The sequence below is a fragment of the Scyliorhinus canicula genome, chromosome 13, assembly GCF_902713615.1.
Source record: "Scyliorhinus canicula chromosome 13, sScyCan1.1, whole genome shotgun sequence".
Classification (NCBI taxonomy): domain Eukaryota; kingdom Metazoa; phylum Chordata; class Chondrichthyes; order Carcharhiniformes; family Scyliorhinidae; genus Scyliorhinus; species Scyliorhinus canicula.
In genome coordinates, this window is record NC_052158.1 from 84,944,855 (window position 1) to 84,968,263 (window position 23,409).

Consider the following 23,409-nt stretch of genomic DNA (forward strand, 5'->3'; position numbering starts at 1 on the left):
GGACGGAGTGGCGTGGACCACTCCGGCGTCGGGCCGCCACAAAGGCGCGGAATCATCCGCACCTTCAGGGGCTAGGCCCGCCCCGGAGTGGTTTGCGCCCCGCCGGCTGGCGGGAAAGTGGCTTGGCACCACGCCAACCGGTGCCAAAGGGCCTCCGCCGGCCGCGCAAGTTGGTGCATGCGTGGGAGCGCCAGCGCGTGCTGGCATCATCCCCGCACATGCGCAGAGGGCTTCGCTTCTGCACCGGGAATGACGGAGGACCACAGCCTCCGGTGCGGAAGGATAGAGTGCCCCCACGGCACAGGCTCACCCGCGGATCGGTGGGCCCTAATCGCAGGCCAGGCCACCGTGGGGGCACCTCCCGGGGCCAGATACCTTTGCGCCCCCCCCCCCCGAAGAACCCCGGAGCCCTCCCGCGCCGCGAGGTCCCGCCGGTAAGGAATTTACGCCGGTGGGACTGGCAACGAACGGGTGGGACTTCGGCCCATCGCGGGCCGGAGAATTCATGCAGCCCCGGGGCCCATTGAGTCGCGCCGGTCCCCGCCATTCTCTGAGGCGGGCGGCGCGACTCACACCGGGGCAATTTTTGCGGGGGGCAGAATTTGGAGGACGGCGGGGGCGGGATTCACACTGACTCCCGGCGATTCTCCGACCCGGCGGGGGGTCCGAGAATCCCGCCCAAGATGTTTCCTGGAGAATTGAAACAAAGGCATGAAGGAGGGTTTTGGAAGCTGATGGAGATGAGGCCAGGGATCAATAATACAGAGGTGGAAGCAGGCACAAATCAAAATAGTGCTGGAAATCTGAAACAAGAATAGAAAATGTTGAAAACACACATAAGTCAGGCAGCATCTGAGGAGAGAAGATACAGATTGATGCTTTAGGTTGGGACCTTTCATGGAAATAGGTAATTTTGGTTTTGGTAGGATTTGAAGCCCAGTCCAGAATCAAACAATTTTCTGAGTTTGTGAATTGTAAAAACCAGCGCATTTGAGCAACCAGGAAGTCAATGGAACTGATAGCTCAGATGCAGTTACTGATCAGGACTTTCTTAACAAGATGGTGTTGATTTTATCAATACTGACTGAGAGAAAGTTCGAGCCTGCGAGACTGTCACACAGCATAGTCAGAGTGATGGACTGGAGAGTGATGGTAAAGCTGGTGTCATTGGCATGCAGGGACGTTGACTATATCCGATTTGGATAACATCCACATGAGGCAGCATATAGATGCAGAACTGAAGGTAGCCATTTTCTTATCTCTCCAGCATCGACAAAGAGGCCCACAATTGGTGATTCAGCTGCATCCCCTATATCCTTGTTGTTCATTGTTTTTGTAATAAAGCACCTTGGAACATTTTATTACACCAAAGGAGCCATATAATTAGCCAGAGAAGGAGAAGAATTATTCCTTGAGCGTGGTGGACAAGGTGCATACCCAGGGCGGAATCTTACCATAATTTTTCAAAGTGTCAGGCTGTGACAGAAAACCGCTGCACCAGGCCAGTTCTCACTACAGATCTTCAGCCTTACTGAAGAAAAAAAATGAGTGGGCAGAGTTTTCGCCGTCAGTCTGGTGGAACAGCGACTGATAAGCCAGCAAGACTGGTTCCACAGAGATGGGTTGCCTCCCCCCCCCCCCCTCCCCCCCCCCCCCCCCCCCCCCCCCCGATCATCATGTTTCCTGATTCTCTCCGGATCTTCCGCTCATGGGTCATTTGCTCTGACGGTGAGTGCGGGCTGAACATTGCCCCCATAGTTGCACACTGAGAGAACTTTAAAGGATTTGGTGGCTGACTGGTGAAAAATGCAGTTCAGCCGAGCTGATAGTGCCAACAGAAGGCCCAGTTCGTTTTGAGGGCCTGCCTCATTAACATAGAGACGGGGGGGGGCAAACAATGCAGCTTGTTGGTATGGAGCTGGCACAGTACAGTTGGGAGGGAACTCAAAGCGGCAGTGGTCCCTGTTATTCCTGTGGCGGAGAGCACACATTCTTTAGTTGTGCCTGCAGCAACTTTTCTGAGACAAAATATTTATTTCAGCGAAGCGCCATCTGTTCCACACGGATATGATCCATGACCTCGGTGAGATAGTTATCAAAGGCCAAGCTGGTGTGTGAAACTTTACCAATGAAAACTGAGGCTCTGAAAGCAGGCAGATGGGGAGAAAGAGGGGGGAAAATTCATGAGGTTGCAGATAACTTGGCATCAACACTTCCTTTCAACGCTGCACATGAATGAACAGCATATCGGAAAACAAGACTTGCATGGAGCTGGCAATGTAAAGGCTGTACACTCTGTTATCACCACTGTGCATCTTAGCTGAGTTTGTACTTAGTTGGGATCAATAGAGACTGCTGGAGGCAAGGCTGTTGGTAAACTTTAATTTTTATTAAACATTCTTCTAACTGTACAGCATGAGGCTTAGCATGTTACTTCACATGGAACTCTCTCAGCATACTCTGTTGTCATGTGACGTTACATTACCAATGATGTAGGTTGTCTATTTATATTAACCCTTTACACTACAGATACCAACTGACACATTACTGACTTTAAGATTGTTAGTTGTTGCACTGGTTTGACAATTATGCTTGCGAAGTTGCCGGTATGAATCCTACTCCTGACTGAGGAAGGAGTATGGATAGCTTGGTATAAAAGATTTCAAGTCCAGTAATGAGTGAATGGGGAGATGGAAGAAATGTCACAACTGCTGAAATGTCAGACTTCCCTCAACATACATCTTTGCAGCAACAATGCCTTTAGCACAGGCAAGTCTGAGCTTCCTCAAAATTGGCAGTGATGCACCTCATGGGGAAAGCGGGTGGATTAGCATGCCACAGGATTAACTCTTTGATCTCAAATTACACGAGCACATTAATATTCCCACCTGACCTTCCTCCGTACACCTTTATGCTCAAGGATTATTCTTCAGGATAAGCTAAAAAGAATATGTAATGTGACACAAAAAGTTAGACAAAGTAAAATAAATCGGCTGTTAAAGAGCAGTAGATTATTTAATTCACCAATACGTCAAATCAATCGCTGAAATCAAAATAACAGAAGTATTTGAATTAATGGAGTCCTCAAACTAAGGTTTTTATTTAAATGATTTATGTGCATCAAACATTTTCTCCCATAGGGCAGTATTTAACCAGGTGTAGTGATTCCCAGTCACTTGGTTAACTCGGTAGCGAACATGCCCACTGTACTGATGGCTACCCCTCAGCAATTCAACACTCGGAGCAGAATTAATTGCTTTCAGATGAGACTTCGACCTCTATCTCAGGAAGAAGTCCTGCATGAGAGACCTACCAGCCAATTGTATGGCTGGCAGCAGTGTAGTCCCAGTAGCTTTAGCTGGGGGCAATGGCCATGGTTAGCAAGCCTAAGTGAGGAGTAGGGGAACTTGCTCTGTTTCTGTGATGTTCACTAATTAAGTAGGGAAGCCTGTAACCTAATCTAAAAAATATGTTTCCTTTGCCCTCATTTCCATGGCAATGTGAACCTTGGGCGCGGTTCTCCGCTCCCCACGCTGGACGGGAGAATCGCAGGAGGGCCGGGCGACTCATTTCACGCCCCCCTGGCGCCCCCCGCGATTCTCCTCCCCCCCCCCAACTCCCCCCCCCGCTTGGAAGAATCACCGCGCGCCGTTTTTCACGGCGACCGCCGCTTCTCCGGCCCGGATGGGCCGAGCGGCCTGCCGTTCGCAACCGGTTCACGACGGCGGCAGCAACCACACCTGGTCACTGCCATCATGAACATGGGCGCCAAAGGCCCATTTGAAGCTTGTAGGGGCGGAGAGGGGAGTGAGCACCATGGCAGTGCTCGGGAGGGGACTGGCCCGCGATCGGTGCCCACCGATCGTCGGGCCGGCGTCTAAAAGTGATGCACTCTTTCCCCTCCGCCGCCCCGCAAGATCAAGCCGCCACATCTTGCGGGCAGCGGAGGGGAAGACGGCCACCACGCATATGCGGGTTTGAGCCGTCAGCCGTTGTGAAGTCAGCCGCGCATGCGCATAGGCGCCGCTGTCGCGTCATTCTTGGCGCGCCGCCACGCAAGCGTCAAGGTCCGGCGGCCGAGAATAACGGAGCGCCGCTCCTAGCCCCCCCAGTGGGGGTGAATAAGGTGAGAGGAGCCGCCTCCGGGGGCGTCGTGAAACTCGGCCGAGTTCACGACGGCCTTCCCGATTTTTCCCGGGAGCGGAGAATTCCGCCCCTTGTGTCTAGGCAGAAAAGCTAATTAGCTATCTTTGATCTCAACTCCTTTTCACCTTTAGAAGGAAATGGATAATTAATAGCAGAACTGTTTACAACAGTACCTTTCTGGGAATACTCATGGTACATTCAAAACTGCTGAGGGGGAGGGTAAAATCTAGCCCATTGTTTCATGTCACTGTGGGGACAGGAAATATAGGCAGCCGAAGTGAACTGCAAATCTGACAAAAGGCTGCAGTTTTCACTACATCTTTCACTGTACACTGATCGTTACAATTATGAGGTTTATTAAATTATCATGTAGTTTGTAATCCAAAAGATTAGATTTTAGTTTAGGGGTAATGCAGGTGGTATGTGACCTGTCTTGTAGTTGGCCTCACAGTGAGCTTGGGTTGTTTGATTGTTAGGCATCAAAAGAAGGCTTAGATTATTTGCTGTGAAGAAGATGCAAGAGACATTGGCAGTTGTTTCTGAGTACACCATGACTAGACCCTGCGTCTGCCATAGTACCAGAAAAATGTTGTTAATATTATCAAAAAGAATAGGAACATAGGAATCAGGAGCAGAAGAAGGCAATTCAGCCCTTCAAGCCAGCTCTGCCATTCAATCAGATCATGGCTGATCTCTTCCTGGTCTCAAAACCACCTCCCTACTTGTTCCCCATATCCCTTTAACCCATTTTTAAAATCAGAAATATATTTATCTCCTTCTTGAAACCATTTAATGACTCAGATTCCACCTCACTATGGGGCAGCGAGTTCCTTGAATTCACCACCCTCTGCAAGAAGTAGTTCCTCCTCATCTCAGTTCTAAATCTACTGCCTCTCAACCTATATCTGTGACTTCTCATTCTAGATTGCCCTACAAGGGGGAACAATTGGTCTACGTTCTCTTTATCAATCCCTTTTAATATCTCATATACCTCGATCAGATCCCCTCTCATCCTTCTAAACTCCAGTGAGTATAAGCCCAAATGGTTTAATCTCTCCTTATACATGAACTCTTTCATCCCTGGAATCAATCTGGTGAATCTCCTCTGAACTGCCTACAATGCCATCATATCCTTCTTCAAATCGGGAGACTAAAATTGGCACAATATTCCAGATGTCTTCTCACCAACACCCTATACAATTACAATTACAACAATACTTCTCTACTTTTATGGGTGGGATTCTTCGAGCCGAAATAGCGATCGGCGCGGGGGCGGAGAATGGGAGTTGAAACTGAAGCCCGGCGCGACGCCGCTCTTGCGATTCTCCAGTCTACGTGGTGTGGGTAGCGGGCCATTGACAGAGGTCCCCGCAGCGATTCTGCGAGGACAACTGGCTGAGTTCCGGATGGTGTGGTTCTAACCACGTTTTCCCTGTCGGGAACGGTCAGCGACAGCTGTGGATTCAGTCCACGGCTCCTCTGGTGGGGGCTGGGGGGATCCGTCACCGGGGGGGGGGGGGGGCTGGAGGGATCCTTCAGCGGGAGAGCCTCACAGACTGCCAGACAAGCGATCGGGCGGCACCGATCCGCGGGCACGCACAATCTCGGGGTGGGGGGGGAAGGACCTACAGTGAAACACCTGCATTTTGACGCTGGCGTGGGGACATAGCCCTATTACTGGAGAATCCTGCCCTATATTCTAGTCCTTTTGCAATAAATGCTAACATTCCATTTGCCTTTTTTAATTACATGCTGTACCTGCATACTGACTTTCTGCAATTCAAAATTCAAAAGTATAATTGAAAGGTGCTGGAAGATTCATCTAGTTTGATCCAACACTGTCTGCTCCAACCAGCTTCGACCAAAGACAGCTGTTCACAGGTCCTAATCTCCGATAATAGTTCCTAAGCATTAACTGTTCTAACACAATGGTTTCAACAAGAGGGCCTCATATTATAACCCAAAACCAGAATAACACAACTGGGCCAATTGATTTATTTTAATTATACGGTCTTCGGACCTTATGGTCGGTTACTGTTTGACCTTCAACGGGAACAGGACTCCACCAAACAGCCCGCGCTGTCTACCATCAAGCAGGTGGCAGCAGAAAGGACTCTGTCTCTCATCAAAACTGTAAACTCCAGGAACGTTGGAACTTGTATCTCCAAGACTAACTCACTCTATGTGCCTTCTCCCATTGTGGAAGTCTCGCTTGTGGAAAGACAGGATCACCCTACAATCAGCCAACTTCCTCTTGAAAAGAGAATTCCATTAGACTTTTGATTTTGGAATAGGACACATGTAAAACCCCAACTTGTATTGTATTGTGGTCGTGCCCTGAATCGTCTTTGTTTTTCCTAAGCCCCAGTTCATTGTGTGTGCAAAAGGGGTAGATGTTGCAAACCCCTCGTGTGTGTGTGTGTGTGTGGGTGTGCAAAAATAAATCAACCCTTTTTATTTTATCTAACCTCAGATTTGCTGTGGACGTTATTCATAGGGGATGGGAACACTCCAAAGCACTCTACCAAAACCACTTTTCCGGTTACAGACAGGTAGTGAGCGGGCAGATCAGGGCAGTTTAAATTGACCCCCCCCCCCATCCTGTCCAGGACAGTTTGTGTTAGAAAGACTGGTTGTATGTAAAAGTTGCTAAGTCAGGATCAGATAAGATGTGTCTGAGGATCCTGAGGGAAGTAAGGGTGGAAATTGCGCACGCACTGACCATAATCTTCCAACCATCCTTAGAAACAGAGGTGTACCAATTAGACTGAATGCTGATGTCCCTTAACACTGAATTGCATTCGGAGCTGAATAGTGCCAGCTCCAAAAAATTCTAGCATTTTCAACAAAGATCACTGACAGCCTTCCACACTTCATTGTATTATTGTCTGTACTTTACTGGAATGCCTGAACTTTGATAGCTAGGAAGATATTCAGTAGAAATTTCAACTGCATTGACTTCAGCCAGGGTTAAATAATATGACTTGCAGTTACATAGTGCCTTTTCTGACTTCAAGATGTCCAAAGGCATTGAAGCAGAGGTTATAGGTCCGCTAGCAGACAATATTATTGCAGAACAAGGGATCAACAAATCATCTGTTAAATTTTAAAAAGTACTAAAGACATTTGATATTTATTTTAACCCAAGAAGCAACACAGTCTTTGAAAGGGATAAATTTAATAAGTGTGTTGGGCAGCCAGAAGAACCTGGTGATTCATTCATTAATGATCTGCACCGGATGACTTGAGGCTGAAAATTCAGAGACCCTAAACCTGAACTTAAGAAGGTTAGAATAGTTGTCATGGGCAGCAAGTGATATATTCTTAGACATGCATCAAGCGAAGAAAGATCTGAGCTTTGAGAAAGCTATCTAGATTGCACTCTGTGTGCTGCACAGGTCTATTTTAAGAGGAGAAAGTAAGCCATGGTACAAAGGAAACTCCTCAGTCCTGTTAGCAAACCAGCACAGAAACAGAGACACTCCAGGCCAAGGAAAACAATTCCCTACTGTGACCATGCCAGCACTGTGAAGCAGAGCGAGATGAGTATTCTGCAGTTTCAACCCAGAGTTGTTAATGTAGCAAAGTTCATGGTTCATGGCCATCTCCCAAACTTTAAGTTGGACACATGGGATGGTGTTACTGTCCAATCAGACAATGAACTGTGGCTGAGAAATCCCTGGCTTTGAACAACAGATACAGCACTCCATCGGCCCAGAGGAATCTTACTTCTGGCCACAGGCCTGATTCTATAACCACTAAGGTTTGGCAGAAAACAAATCTCCAAACCCATGTACGTCATCCATAACTAGTAATTTCCTCTCTTGAGCCAAGATGCCTGTGTAGCCCCGAATCTCCTCAAAACAGCAGACGAAGTCAAGCTAACCACTGTTGTAAATTATACAGACCTACAAGTCCCCGAGAGCTCAAACAAGTTAGAGTGTCCTGGCTGGAACTTCAGCGCTGAACTGTCTTCCTTCTTTGCAGACCAGGTTTGCCCAATTTTGTTTCAGTTGCCCGAAGCCTTCATTGGTCAAATCAGCCAACCAGTCAGATGGTCACCATGATGCCTCTAATGGAGCAGGGACAAGAGAGTAACCAACAACCAGAAGAATGTCCACCTCTGGCTCCACCGACTGTTGATGAGGTCAATATTATGACCACGGAGTAAATGTTGCAGCTCGCAGCCAGAATGAGAGTGCCACAGGCGATGCTGGAAGTCGCAGCCATCAGCACACCACACAGCCAAATGCAAAGGTGAGCTCACTAAAAAACCACGTCTTCATAACAGGAATGGCCAGGGCAGCACGGTGGCGCAGTGGGTTAGCCCTGCAGCTTCGCGGCGCGGAGGTCCCAAGTTCGATCCAGGCTCTGGGTCACTGTGTGGAGTTTGCACATTCTCCCCGTGTTTGCGTGGGTTTCGCCCCCGCAACCCAAAGATGTGCAGGATAGGTGGATTGGCTACGCTAAATTGCCCCTTAATTAGAAAAAATGAATTGTGTACTCTAAATTTTTTTTTAAATAACATGAATGGCCATCTTCTACCACAGAGGATATGACAACAACACACATGATGAAGGAAGAAGAGGAAAATAAATGACAGAAGTTGAGCACAATGTTCGTCCAGTCTGCGAGAAAGTGGATGGAACAATAACCATGTGTCACCACAACTGCCGAATCGACAAGGAGCGGTTCAATACCAAGGAATGGAAAAAGAGATTAAAAAGATATTCAGATCCCAGAACCACCACCAAATCAACTTCAATGACAGAGCCTATCACTCCATCAACAGTAGTGTGGATGAGTTATGGTAATAATGTCATCCAGACTGTCTGAACCTATTAACTCAGAGACTTGGAGTTGGGGGTTCGGGGTGGGGGTTCGGGGGGGGGGGGGGGGGGGGGGGGGGGGGGGGGGGGGGAATGTGGTAGTAATAAGGATGTTAGTACAAGGAGTAAACTAGAATAACGTAGAATGCATTGGATAAAGACCTTGGGACATGCCAAAGTCAAAGGGTCTGACACACATAGGGTTAATGTGGGATTGAGTGTACAACCACACAGTGATATAAGAGAAAATGTGTCTCGCACCTGAAGTGAAAGTGAAAATTGCTTATTGTCACGAGTAGGCTTTATATGAAGTTACTGTGAAAAGACCCTAGTCGCCGCATTCCGGCGCCTGTTCGGGAGGCTGTTATGGGAATCGAACCGCGCGGCTGGCCTGCTCGGTCTGCTTTCAAAGCCAGCGATTTAGCCCTGTGCTAAACAGCCCCAGCACCTAGGGGTCAGCCTAGTGTTGGACAGAGCCGTATGCATAAGCAAGCACAGAGCCAACTCCTAGCTTGGGCCCTTTACTGTATAATGTACATAGTTATTGTATTTAAGAAGTACATACAGTTAACCTTTGTAAGACTACAAAGACATCATTAAGACCTACCAAACGATATTGAACACCCTACAACAGTAACTAGATGTAGTTTGAGGGCTGAAAATTTGTTTATCACAAAAAAAGTATCTTAAACCACAGTTTGGTTTAGATCACTGTGAACAGGCTGTTTTTGAATTACAGAAAATTACTTTGAAAAGCTCCATGAATCATTTGCTAATTGCACTGGTGGACCGTTTTGTTATATTTCTGTGTTGCCACAAAGAGAAAAGGTATGGAGTGCCCACACTCTGGATTCTTGTAAAACACAATGAGAGGTTCATTGAGGATGATGTTCAACACAATTAAGATGATGATCTGCTCAAAACCTGCGCAAACGTTCTGCTGATATCACGACACAACATGTGATGCATAAACAGCAAGGAAGTATTCTCAGATACGTAACATCTCTCGCTCTTTACCTCATTAGTGCCATGACAACAATTTACTTTTATACAACAGATCCCCTTATGTATTATTTCTATACATACAATTCAATAAGACAGTGTCTTTTGTGGAACTCTACTCCTTTTTGTAGAATTTGATGTTCTTGAACTTGGCTACTTGAAACCTCAGATGTGACCTCATTCCTTTCTGTAGATTGTACTTCTTGAATAGTTATTTCAGTATCTGTCACTATAGGCATTGCAAAATGCTCATTAAAATCATCTGAACTCACCAATGTCTATCTTCCAAAGTAAAGTTTTTTTAGATTTTCCAAGGGTAGAGCCTCTTGAGAAGTTTCTGCAGCAAGTAAATGATCAGCATGATATCGCCAAACTCTTTCACCATCCATCAGTACGGTGCATGATATTGGACCTGTCTTTGCTAGGATCATAGCTGGTACCCATTTCTTGTCGGTGGCGTAGCTCCTAGCTAACACAGCAGGATTCTCCGCCGGCGGGATTCGCCGTTGTGCTGGCAGCGCAACCATGGCTGTAGATTTCCAGCAGCGCGGGCTGGCTACAATGGGAAATCCCATTGGCAGGTGGCAGGAATGGAGAATCCCCCTGACGCCAAGGGCACGCCGCCCAGGAAAACACAGCTGGCGGAACGGAAAGTCTCTCTCTCCCTGGTTGAATACCTGCTTTTCTGCCTCCTAGAAATTTGTGCTTGTTGTTGTTGTTGTTTGACAATCTCTGAAATATCAGATGGAGCTAACAAATCCAACTATGTTCGTAGTTCCCTCTTAAACAACAGCATTGCAGATGAACTTTCCATGGTACCATGTACAGTGTTCCGATAAGATGTTAGAAATTTGTTTAATCTTCTCAATAAAGTCCCCTGGTCTTTCGATGCATTGGCAGAATACTTTAGTGATTGCACAAAACATTCGGCCAATCCATTTGTTGCTGGATGATATGGAGCTGACTTGATATGGTGTAGGCATGATATGGCGTATACTATTCCCTTTCAAGTAGTCCTCAAAATCCTTTGAAGTAAACTGATACCATTATCACTCAAAATCTGCTCCGGTGCTCCATGTATTGCTACTATTTCATCTAGTTTCTCAATGCTCAGCCCAGTTGTCGTTGACTTAATTATCACGACTTCTGGCCATTTCAAGTGTGCGTCCGCAATCACCAAGAACATGTGACCCTCTAATGGATCAGCATAATTGATGTGTATTCTCTGCTGTGGCTGTCGGCCATCCCAACAGATGAAATGGTGGAGTGTTCCTTGGTTTTGCTCAAAATTAGCATTGCTTAACTTTATCTTCAATGTGAGCATCTAATCTTGGCCACCATAAATAACTGTGTGCCAATTCCTTCATCATTGGTCCAAATCCATCACCTTGCCAATCACTGGATTAGTTCTTGTATATCTTTGAACTTGAGATGAAGTCATAGGTATACACAAGAATGAGAAATGCAAAATATTGATGAAATGTTCTTCTGGGTTCTGTTTGACTTGTAGTATCAATTGTGGTAAAGCATCAGCATTTGAATGCTGCTCCGACTTGCGATATTGGATATTGTAAGTGTGTGCCGACAATATCAATGATCATCTTTGCAATTTACTAGCTGCCAAAGAAGATTTACCTCTTATACGGCCCAAAGATTGTAGTCAAGGGCCGATAATCCTTCAAAAGAGTAAAATGACACCCATATAGGCAATGATGGAACCTTGTTACACTGAAAATGCTGCTCAAAGCTTCTTTTACTAGCTGAGCGTAATTCATTTGTGCGGTAGTAAGAGTGCATGAAGCAAATGCTATCGATCGTTCCTCTCCTGAAGGTTTAATATGCAAGAGACTGCACCAACCCCACAGGGTGAGGCATCACAAGCAAGTTGCAACTTCTTCTTGGGATTAAAATGAACCAACAGCTCTGACTACTGCAAAACTTCTTTCACTTCATCGTATGCATTGTCACATTCTTCTGGCCAGCATATGCCTGTTCAACACATAGCAACGTGTTGTTGAGTGGTAAATTCAACACAAATTTACCATAATAATTGAGCAATCTTAAAAATGACCTTAATTTGGGTCACATTTTGAGGACATGGTGCTTCTTTGTGCAAACCATCATTGTCGATGATATGACCGAGACAATTTATGGATGACTTGAAAAAGTCACACTTTTCCTTCTTAACTCTCATGTTGTGGCTCTGTAGCCGCTTCAGGATAGCTTGCAAATTCGTCAAGTGTTCCTGTTCACTCGAACTGGTGATGAGTATGTCATCTAGATAACATTGCCCTCCATTCAACCCACTTAGAATTTGATACATAGATCTTTGAAAGAGAAGAGGCGCACATATTATTCCAAAAGGAAATTGTCTGCAAAGAAACCAGACCTTTCTGCATTATGCTGGTGAGTAGTGGCTGTGATTCGACAGCCACGTTCATCTCCATATATGACTGTGAAAGTTCACATTTTACTGAAATTCTAGCCTCCATAATGTCCAGCAAACACGTCTTCAATCAGCGGCAGTGGATAATGGATCTGCGCACAAAATGAAGTTATTAGTAGCCTTAAAATCTCCACAGATTCTCAGTGTTCCATCCCATTTAATACAGCAACAATTGGTGTTGCCCAATCACTTGTGGCAAGAGGTTCAATGACTCCTGTTCACCTGTTCATACTAATATTTCTAGTTCTTCTTCAACTTTAGGCCTGATAGCATATGGAATGGTTCTAGCTTCGAGGCATTTGGGTGTGCTGTCTGGCTTGATTTTTTGGTGCATCTCATCGCCAGTCACAGAGCCTAGTGAATCTGTGAATACCTTCTCGTATTTCTTTGTAAGTTGTTGTGAGTCGGTCTTTGAATCCACTAATTGATTGTTTCCCAGTTAAGCCTCATCCTAGTCAACCATGCTCTTGTAAATAGAGCAAGAACGTTTCCGTAGACTGTGATGAGGTAACTTTGCTCTTTGTCCATTCGCTTCAACTTTCACCATAATGCATACTTTGAATGGTACGACCTCTTCAGTGTACGTCTTTAGGATCAAATTTGACGGTTTTAAAGGAAGATGTTTCAGCTTTTGGTGATTAATTGTCCACAAGTAGTAACAATACTGCTGCGCCCTAGTCCACTTCCATTTTAATTTCATGACCGTCAAGTTTTAGATATGCCCATAAATGTTGTTGATCACCCTGCTTTGATAAAACACCTAGCTTTAACACTAGCTATAGTTCCGTTCCGCTGTATTTTGAGTGATCTTGAGCTTCATCCATTAATTTGTAAACACGGCTAGGTTGTTTAACTGTGTTTTCCTTCTTGCACCTTCTTGGAGTAGGAGAAGTTTTCTGAGCCCAACATGCCTTGGCAATATGGCCCCTCTTGCCACAGGTCTTGCATGTATTCGTTTTACTCCAGTATTCCTTTGCTGAGTGTCCAACGGGTGTACACGGTGATATGGTTGCACCTTTGCAGCCTTGTTCCTTGAGGTATCCATTTGTGAATCATCGCTCCAGTGCCCACCTGTGACGCTTCTCTCGTTGCTACCGCCATAGATCTGGCAACTTGCACGACAGCTTCTGAGTGACATCACCGACAGGATGCAACTTACTCTGAACAGCTGCATTACGGTGTCCACAAACCAGCCTGTCTCTTATGAGTCATCAAGAGCAACTAGGGTGGCACGGTGGTTAGCAATGTGACCGGTAGATGCTGGGAGAGGCCTCCCCTTGGCCTCACGATGGCCATTATACCTCGTAAGATCTAACCAGATCTTGCGACATAGACATCGCCATCAGTCTCGCAGAGTAAAGTTGCTTTAGAAGCTGATTTACTTCTGCCTTCGCCAGATTAAATGGTCACCCGGCATCTATTGGCCTTACTGAGGAGATCCATGCCGGCCGCCGTTCAGTACTGGTCGCCACAAGCAGGGACCAAGCTGCAGTACCTGGAGAGGTCTCCTTGATCAGAGGCCCTCGAGTAGTTGGCCTCTGGGAAGGGTGGCACCTTGGCGCTGCCAGAATGGTACCCTGGCAGTGCCACCTGCGCACCATGGCAGTATCACCTGGGTGCCAGCCTTGCACTGCCAGGGTGCCCAGGTGACACTGGAAATGCCAAGGTGCCAATCTGGCATTGTGCCTGCACCCAGGATCAGGACCGGGAATGCCCTGCCTGTATATGGTGAGGTTTGGGTGTCCCGAGGACCACCCAAACAGGTGAGTTGGGTTTTGTGGAGGTCTGGAGTTTGCGCCGAGAGGTTGTGAGATCGGGGCACCTTGAAAAATGACGTCTCAATCCCTTCGAGCGGAGCTGCTCATTGAGGAAATGCAGCTCAGTGCAGTCTCATGGGGGCATTTCCTGATGGGGCAGGAAAATATGATGAGTGCCAATAGATAGCGGGATCATAACCATGCTACAAGTGTTGGGAACAACTCCGCTAATCCCACCCTGAACAGCACTGTTTTATGTTGGTGAGATCGCGCCCTATATCTTCACCCCATGTCTGCATGAGTTTATCCAGGTGCTCCAGTTTCCTCCCACAGTCCAAAGGTGTGCAGGTGGATTGGCCATGATATATTACCCCTTAGGGTCCAAAGGTTAGGTTGGGTTACGGGTAATGGGCCTAGGTTAGGGTGCTCTTTCAGAGGGTCGGTGCTGACTCGATGGGCCGAATGACCTCCTTCTGCACAGTAGAGGTTCTATGAAGCTATGGGCGGGATTCTCCGAACCCTCGCCGGGTCTGAGAATCGCTGGGGGGGGGGGAGGGGGGGGGGGAGGGGGGGGGGGGGGTGCGGCGCGGCGTGAATCCCACCCCCGCCGACCGCCGAATTCTCCGGCACGGGAATCGCGCCGCGCCAGTCGGCGGCCGCTGGCAGCGCCCCCCCCCCCCCCCCCCCCGCCGATTCTCCGACCTGCGATGTGCCGAAGTCCCGCTCGCTCTTTGCCAGTCCCGCCGGCATAACTTAGACTAGGTCCCTTACCGGTGGGACCTGGCAGCGCGGGCAGGCTCCGGGGTCCTGGGAGGGGAGGCACGGGGATCTGGCCCCGGGGGGTGCCCCCATGGTGGCCTGGCCCCGATCGGGGCCCACTGATCTGTGGGCGGGCCTGTGCCGTGGGGGGCATTCTTTTCCTATACGACGGCCGTGTCAGCCTCCGCGATGGCCGATACGTAGGTGAACCCCCCCTGCATATGCGCGGGGATGACGTCAGCAGCCGCTGACACTCCCGCACATGTGTGGACCTGCGCCGGCTGGCGGAGTCCCTTCGGCCCCGGCTGACGCAGCGCCAAAAGCCTTCCACCCTGGCCAGCGGGGCGCAAACCACTCGAGCGCCGGCATAGCCCCTGAAAGTGCAGAGGATTCTGCACCTTTGGGGCGGGCCGACGCCGGAGTGGTTCACGCCACTCCGTCCCGCTGGGACCCCCTGCCCCACCGGCTACGGGAGAATCCCACCCTATGATTCTAAGTGTGTACAAAATTCGCAATATTTTGCTGATCTTAAAGATGCTAAGAACTGTATAATGCTTTCACCTACCTCCTGATTATAGTGGTAGGATCAAAACCTTTCTGCGATCAATAACGGTTCAGGAGAGGAATGTCCCTCTGAGATTTTCATTAATTCAATATCGAACTGATCTCTGGTTTCTCGGGGTGAACACGATGAGGAGCAGAAACGTTTAACTGAGCTGAGTTTTTGTGTCTGGTTATTAAAAACTATTAGAAACAATTGAAATCATTACTCATATGAATTCCATGTCTCATAATCCTCATCAAATGTGTCCATGGTGCCCATTGCCCCCCACCATTTTTGTTTTCCAGCTCCTAGAGTCGACATTTCCACACTTTCAATTTTTAATGAAAAGTACAGCACAATGATCCCTTGAACAAGCAACTCAGAACTCTTTCCTGTTTTGCCTGACGTAGTTCGACTTTTGCCCCCAAGTAGTGGCCTGTGCAGAGTCGGAAGACTTTGAAATCCTTGTTCCCCGTAGCCCATGTCGCTTCATCACATGCAGCCCAGACCCCACTCAGTTCAATGCAAGCAAGTCTTCCACGACTATTGATATTCATACTCACAGTTGCTGTTGAAAAGTTTGTTAAAACTTCCCATGAGCAGCACGGTCTGCCCAATGTCCATGTGTGTGTCTGGTTCCAGGACTCTTCCGTTACTCCTGATACTGTCTCACTGTTAGTGGATGAAATCTTTTTTTTAAAGTTATTTTTTTTCTGCCTAAATCCTGTTTTTTCTTGTGTTACATTTCTTTGTTGCTGCAAAGAGAAAATGTGTGGAGGTGTCCACACTCTGTATTCTTGTGAAACACAATGAGAGATTTATTAAAGGTGGTGCTCGATACAATCGAGATTGTGATCTGCCCAAAGCCCGTGCAAATGGTCTGCTCGCATCATGTGACGCAGAAGCAGCAGGAGTGTATTTCCTGTCACATTACACAATTGGGTTTCTGTGAACATTAATAAAAGGAATTATATTCACGAGGTTGGAGAAGTGCCTATAAGTACACTTGCAACCAAAATATTCAGCTTAACCTTTGGAACCTTTTCAAAGGTCAGTAAATGTGTGCAATTCGTGAACCCCCTTCCCAATAGAACATAGAAAATTACAGCGGGCCCTTCGGCCCTCGATGTTGCGCCGACCCGTGAAACCATCTGAAGCCTATCTGACCTACACTATAGAACATAGAACATTACAGCGCAGTGGGCCCTTCGGCCCTCGATGTTGCGCCAATATGATTAGTTCAGTCTGGGGGCTCCTTCTTTTGCAATGTTTCTTAAACAAGTGCAGAAGATCACAGCAGCACGGTTTACACTCTATCCAATCTGTTTTTAAACTTCTGCAACCTTTGTGCTGATTATGCCAGTTTTGGTTAAACTGCACCGGAGAAACCAGCGCATCCTAGCCGGAAAAAAAATGTAGCAGAGCGAAAGCTCCAGGCCATGTGGCCTGCAGCATGAGTTAGATCAGTGAATGCAGTGATGGATGAAGATGACTCCTCAATGACCCAGCCGCTCGTATTTCACAAAAGAAGAAAATGCTGAGCAGATCAGTGAACATCTATAAAGATGAGAAGCAGGCAGATAATTCAGGTTTGACCCTTAGTCAGAATTGAAAGTGAAAGATGAGCATTTATTCCACCACGGTTGGATAAAGAGAGGCGGATGGGACTGGGGGCAGTGTGGGGGTTGGGGGGGGGGGGGGGGGGGGGGGGGGAAGAAACAATATGCCATCCAAAAGATGAAATACCTACTATTTCTTTATTGTTGCAGATTTCTGTGTCTTGATGGCATTTTTTGCTTTTGTTTCCCATTCCTAACATTTATATTTTTCTTTTTTCATTTGTGCCAACACCAGATAGCCTGAAGCCTTTTACTGCAACACAACAATGTTTATGTGATGCAGGCGTTGCACTATTCTTACTAATCTAACTAAAGTTAGAATGCTGAAGGAATTCTTCCTCCTTTTCGACAGTTTGATCGCGTCATTTTTGCTGTTTAACATTTGTTGGGTGATGGTTGATTGTCGTCTTGTGCCTTTATGACAGAATTATTCTGGTTTTGTTTTCCAGTCTTGTTAAGTGTGCACTGTTCCCATCCAAAAGGAAAGTAGCCATTTTGAAATGTTTGCAGTTTACTGTAACACCGACGGGACAGAATGAACCAAGCAGTATAATCTCTGAATGTGCCCTTTTCGCTGGCGATTAAGAAAGCTGTTTTCCAAGTCTGACTTACTGTAATGTTGAATATATAAACATTTTATCAGTTTTGCAGTTGAGCATCAGTGTGATTTCACATGACAGCAGCAGAAGTTTCTTTGTACTTTTGAATTGCAAAGGTTCAGTTTGGTCAAATGGATGAATTTGAACATCTTTGGACCCTTGGTTCACTTGGGTGCACATTCTTGCCAGGCTTCACTACAGAGGTACTGGAACCAGTGCCCGGGACCATCGCGACTGGATGTTTGTCGAATTGGAGAATGTATGGATTTTGGGTCCGAGGCCTCGCATGTACTTACAAAACATGTTAGGAAAACAAAGGTAGTTTTAAGGGATTTATATTTGTATTGGAAAACATTAGAAATTAGTTATTGTTAGGGATCTCTGGTCTCGCTGCTGTCAATGGGATTTCCCATTGAATCCACCCCACGGCGCTGGGAAACCCACAACAGAGGTGCGGTGTCGGCGGGACCAGATGATCCCACTCGTGTGAACAGCTAGAAGATCCCGTCCTAAATGTTTCTGTGCCTAGAAGGGTAAAACCTATCGTTATATTCATGCCGGACAAAGGTTTTAGATTGTGTTAGGGTTGGTTTCAATTCCAAAAATGATTCTATTGTGCTTAGAGAGGGTTATGGTGTGAAGAGTAAATAGAAGTAAGTTGTTGCTTCGTAATGGGAAGCCATTTTCAGAGGGATGGGCTTTCCTTAGTTTCAACTGGAAACCAGAGCAATTGGCGACAGGGCACTGGGAAGTGAACAGCTCTCAAATCTGCCAGGAGAAGCTGAACAGGCCAAGGGAGTTGCAAAGATGCAAGACTCCTAAGGAACAAGCTACAATCCAGATAATCAGGGAATTCAGACAGAAAGAATGTTTAAGACGACTGAAGTTAAGTAAACAGAGACCGAGGTATTGTTGAAAAGAATTCAAGGAATAATAAACAAAGTGTTCTGAGTTAAAGCGACAATTGTAGATTTTAAAGTGGGGCAGCAGCCGACAAAAGTAAATCAAATGTATGATGCCATTTTAATATAGTCTGGGTATCGAGGGTTAAAGCAGCCAAGACAAGGAAATCTGAAAGGGTTGGCGTAAAATCGTGGACTGGTATCGCTGTTAAAGGTGGAGCGGCAAATTTCTTTAAAAGTGTCATTTAGAAAACCTGGTCTGAATTTTGGAATGCAAATTACCAAGGGAAAGCATAATTATGAAAGAAGATTTATTTTGAAGCGTGTTTTTGAGAGTGGAGTTCGGAAACTCTCATGTGACAGTCATCTGGGGGGGGATTCTGACGAGAAATCCACAGACACTAACTTGGATTCAGAATGGATTCAGGGCAGCACGGTAGCATTGTGGATAGCACAATTGCTTCATAGCTCCAGGGTCCCAGGTTCAATTCCGGCTTGGATCACTGTCTATGCGCAGTCTGCACATCCTCCCCGTATGTGCGTGGGTTTCCTCCGGGTGAACCGGTTTCCTCCCACAGTCCAAAGATGTGCAGGTTAGGTGGGTTGGCCATGCTAAATTGCCCTTAGTGTCCAAAATTGCCCTTAGTGTTGGGTGGGGTTACTGGGTTATGGGTTAGGGTGGAGGTGTTGATCTTGGATAGGGTGCTCTTTCCAAGAGCCGGTGCAGACTCGATGGGCCGAATGGCCTCCTTCTGCACTGTAAATTCTATGATAATCTATGATATGGAGTGTGTGTATTTGACCACTGTCATCTTGTGTGCGTAAAATGGACTTTGCGTGTTAATTGTACATTAAGATATGTTTTGTCATCTCTATTAATTATTAAACCTGTGTATAATTGTTAAGCCAAAGGGGCAGTAAAGGAGTATTATAGTCCAATTTTTTCATGTTTAATAAATGTTTTTCTTATTGTTAATACTAATCAGTGTCCTGTGACTCTCTTCCTCCACATTTTATTTAAGAAAGTAAACGTTAGTGTTTTGAGCAAGGGTTCCATTCTGGGATCTTCCATGTCCAGTTATAACATCAACTGAAATCATGACAAACATAAAATAATGTATGGAACTTAAAAGAATTAGAAGCTTCAAATGTAGATGGTTCACTTGTCCTTCTGGATTTCGAGGTGTCGGATAAGGGACTTGGTGCCTGTATAATGAAGGAAAATAAACCGTGCTTATTGGGGGAGATTTTTAAAGATGCCTATATTACTCAGTGGTGCTGTCATGAACCTGTACAGCTGTATTTGTGGCATTGTTCTCTTTTGGGAGAGTCTTTAAGCTCATCCAATTTATCAGTGGAATTACAGAGTAAGGCTGTGAGCTTAGTGAACAAGACAGCTTTCCCTGAGTCACACTTGTGCATTTATAATGGACTGACATTTACAGAGTTATTCACCTGTTCATCAAGAAAGGGGTGCATTATATGGAGATACCCAAGCCTGGTGGGGCTCATGACATATTGACCCTTTGTGGTCAATGGTGAAGACAGAACATTCACTGCTGATTGACAACAAAGCGGCTGTCAAAGAGTTAGTGTGCTTTATGTTGTAGATCTCCCTTATTCTGACGTGATTTTTCATTCTACCGTCATCTATAGAGGATCCGTGCCGTCTTGCACTGATTAAGTCATCAAGCGGGCTGAGCATAGAATCAGATTGATGAATTCTCACTGACAGTAAATCAGGAAGCAAAAATCATGGATGAGAATTCACTTTCTAATAATTTTTAAAGAAAGCAAAATAAAGAAGGTGAGTTTAAAGTAGAAGCTGAAACATCTTCAAACTTAAAAATGGTTATTATTTCAAAAAATAATGAAGGGAGAAAATGAAACGCCATACTTAAAAAATGATTTCTATTCAAAGTCAGTTATTAAAATGTAATAATTTTATATGCCGTCAAAAGTTCAGTTACACTTCATTCAACAAGCCTTAACGTTTTCAAAAACATTTGAGAGAATATTGTGAAAATACTTGAAGCTCATGTGGTATCACTGATTTTCTGCTGAGTGCATCTGTGAAGATTTAACATTGCATCCTGTAGAGCAGGGTTTTTCATACTGGATGTCAGGAGGGTTGTGATTACTTGTGGCGTTCCAACCTGATAGGGTTCCCCACGGTAGGCTATTGCAGAAAATACGGAGGCATGGGATTGAGGGTGAGTTAGCGGTTTGGATCATAAATTGGCTAGCTTTCAGAAGACAGGAGGGTGGTGGTTTATGGGAAATGTTCAGCCTGGAGTTCAGTTACTGGTGGTGTACCACATGGATCTGTTTTGGGGCCACTGCTGTTCGTTATTTTTACAAATGACCTGGAGCAGGGCATAGAAGGATGGGTGAGTAAATTTGCAGATGACACTAAAGTCGGTGGAGTTGTGGACAGTGTAGAAGGATGTTGCAGCTTATAGAGGGACATAGATAAGCTGCAGAAATGGGCTGAGAAGTGGCAAATGGAGTTTAAAGCAGAAAAGTGTGAGGTGATTCATTTTGGAAGGAGCACAGAGTACTGGGCTAATGGTAAAATTCTTGGTAGTGTGGATGAGCAGAGAGATCTTGGTGTCCATGTACATAAATGCTGAAAGTTGCCACCCAGGTTGATAGGGTTTTAAGAAGGTGTACGGTGTGTTTGCTTTTATTGGTAGAGGGATTGAGTTTTGGAGCCATGAGGTTATGTTGTAGCTGTACAAAACTCTGGTGCGGCCACATTTGGAGTATTGCGTGCAGTTCTGGTCGCCGTATTATAGGAAGGATGTGGAAGCATTGGAAAGGGTGCAGAGGAGATTTACCAGGATGTTGCCTGGTATGGAGGGAAGCTCTTATGAGGAAAGGCTGAGGGACTTGAGGCTATTTTCGTTAGAGAGAAGATTAAGAGGTGATTTAATAGAGGCATACAAGATGATCAAAGGATTAGATAGGGTGGACAGTGAGAGCCTTTTTCCTCCAATGGTGACGACTAGCACAAGGGGACACAGCTTTAAATTGAGGGGAGATAGATATAGGAAAGATGTCAGAGGTAGGTTCTTTACTCAGAGAGTAGTAAGGGTGTAGAATGCCCTGCCTGCAACAGTAGTAGATTCGCCAACATTACGGGCATTTAAATGGTCATTGGATAAACATATGGATGATAATGGAATAGTGTAGATGGGCTTTAGATTGGTTTCACAGGTCGGTGCAACATCGAGGGCTGAAGGGCCTGTACTGCGCTGTAATGTTCTATTCTATTCTAAATTGCGGGAGAAGCGCCCAACGACCGCCAGGCCTTTTAAGAATGCCAGCCATGACCACCTTTTAATGCGAACGTTGGAGCCTTCCCGACAGAAATGACAGCAAAGAGCAAATCACGCTCCCGGCGGAGAGATTCCTACATTTTGTAGCTGCCAACAAGCAAGAAGCAGGACTGTGTGAAGAACTGAAGGTGGATCATTTTGTAATAAGGAATAGTGGGCCAGAGACACAAACAAGCCAGGATCTCATAATTAAATCTGCTGGAGAGAGCTTCACAGGAGAATCCATGACAGGACAAAACGGTGCTGTTGTGAGCTGTATCCGGAGTTCCAGGGCCTCATTCAGAAGAAACTGAAATGGGAACAAAGCAGTATAAAGATGATTTTTAAAAAATGTATGGCCTTGTTAATGTATGTTATATGTGCATTATATGCAGGGAAGTACTGGCAAATGAAAGATTAAAACCCTCAAAATTTCAACGGCATTTGAAGACCTAAGCAAAAACCTTTTAAGTTTTTTCAAGGGATGCAGTGAGAGCTTAAATCGTCTGCTAATGTCCCTAGCAGAAATGTAACATCGAATGACAAAGCAAGTGAGATCGTGAGGTCCAAGCAGGCTCAACTGTCGCATTAAATATGTGCGAAATTGGTGTGTCGCGATGGTTGGTCGGTACAGGTCGCGAAGTTCGGCTGGCGTGCGTTGCGAAGGTTGGCTGGTTGGTAAAAGTAAATGAACAAGGTATTACTGACAACAACATCTGGGACAATGTCTAATTCTCGTAGTTAACCCTTTCATTGCATCTCTGCCTGTGGGAAAGATTGGAGAAAAAACTGCTGCTTTATGAGAATCAATCAATGTTCCACTAAGGTGTGCGGGTGCTCAGCTGTGCCACCTTAAAGGGACCATGCAGGTTTTGTTCTGTGATAAATAGCATGTGTGTGCTGCTATGCAAAGAGAATTAAATATACTATACACTGGATAAAAGGGGCCACGCAGAACAATTACATTCTCAAGCAACATTGCCCAAGGTTCTTCAAAAATACTAATTCATTTTAGAAAATAACATTTATTCTCATTCACACTGTGATGGAGATGGATACAGAGGAGATAAAGAAAAAATCTGAAAACCTATGTTATTGTGAAGCATTTTCATAGAATTAATCAATGAAACACCAACTGGTGCTGAATTTTGGGGGTGGATTCAAATTGCAGCTCACCTTCAGTTGTATTTTATTTATTACAGGACTGTATAACGTTATTAAGGGTATCATTTCCCCAGTTAACGACAGATATGGGAAGGAAGGATTGGTGGCAGCCAAACACCGTGTTGCTATGATTCAGCGAGCTCTGGAGACCTCAGACTGGATTACGCTGGAGCCATGGGAGAGTCAGCAGGAACAGTGGGTGGAGACTGTCATGGTGCTGAGGTAAAGCTCACAGATCCTCTGACACAAATAACAATTTTTGTTGCCTTCAACCACGTTGGATTCTGCGGTGCGCTTTTGGTTTTGAGGTTGGGTTAATGAT

The 23,409-nt window shown here is 45.9% G+C and overlaps 1 protein-coding gene across 1 annotated transcript in view; it reads left to right on the plus strand.

Annotated features, from left to right (window-relative positions):
- Positions 1–23,409, plus strand: part of nmnat3 (nicotinamide nucleotide adenylyltransferase 3) — a 106,327-nt gene that overhangs the window by 15,767 nt on the left and 67,151 nt on the right. The window contains exon 3 of the mRNA XM_038815681.1: positions 23,126–23,309. Coding sequence (XP_038671609.1) covers positions 23,126–23,309 — 184 coding nt within the window. The remainder of the gene's footprint in view (positions 1–23,125; positions 23,310–23,409) is intronic.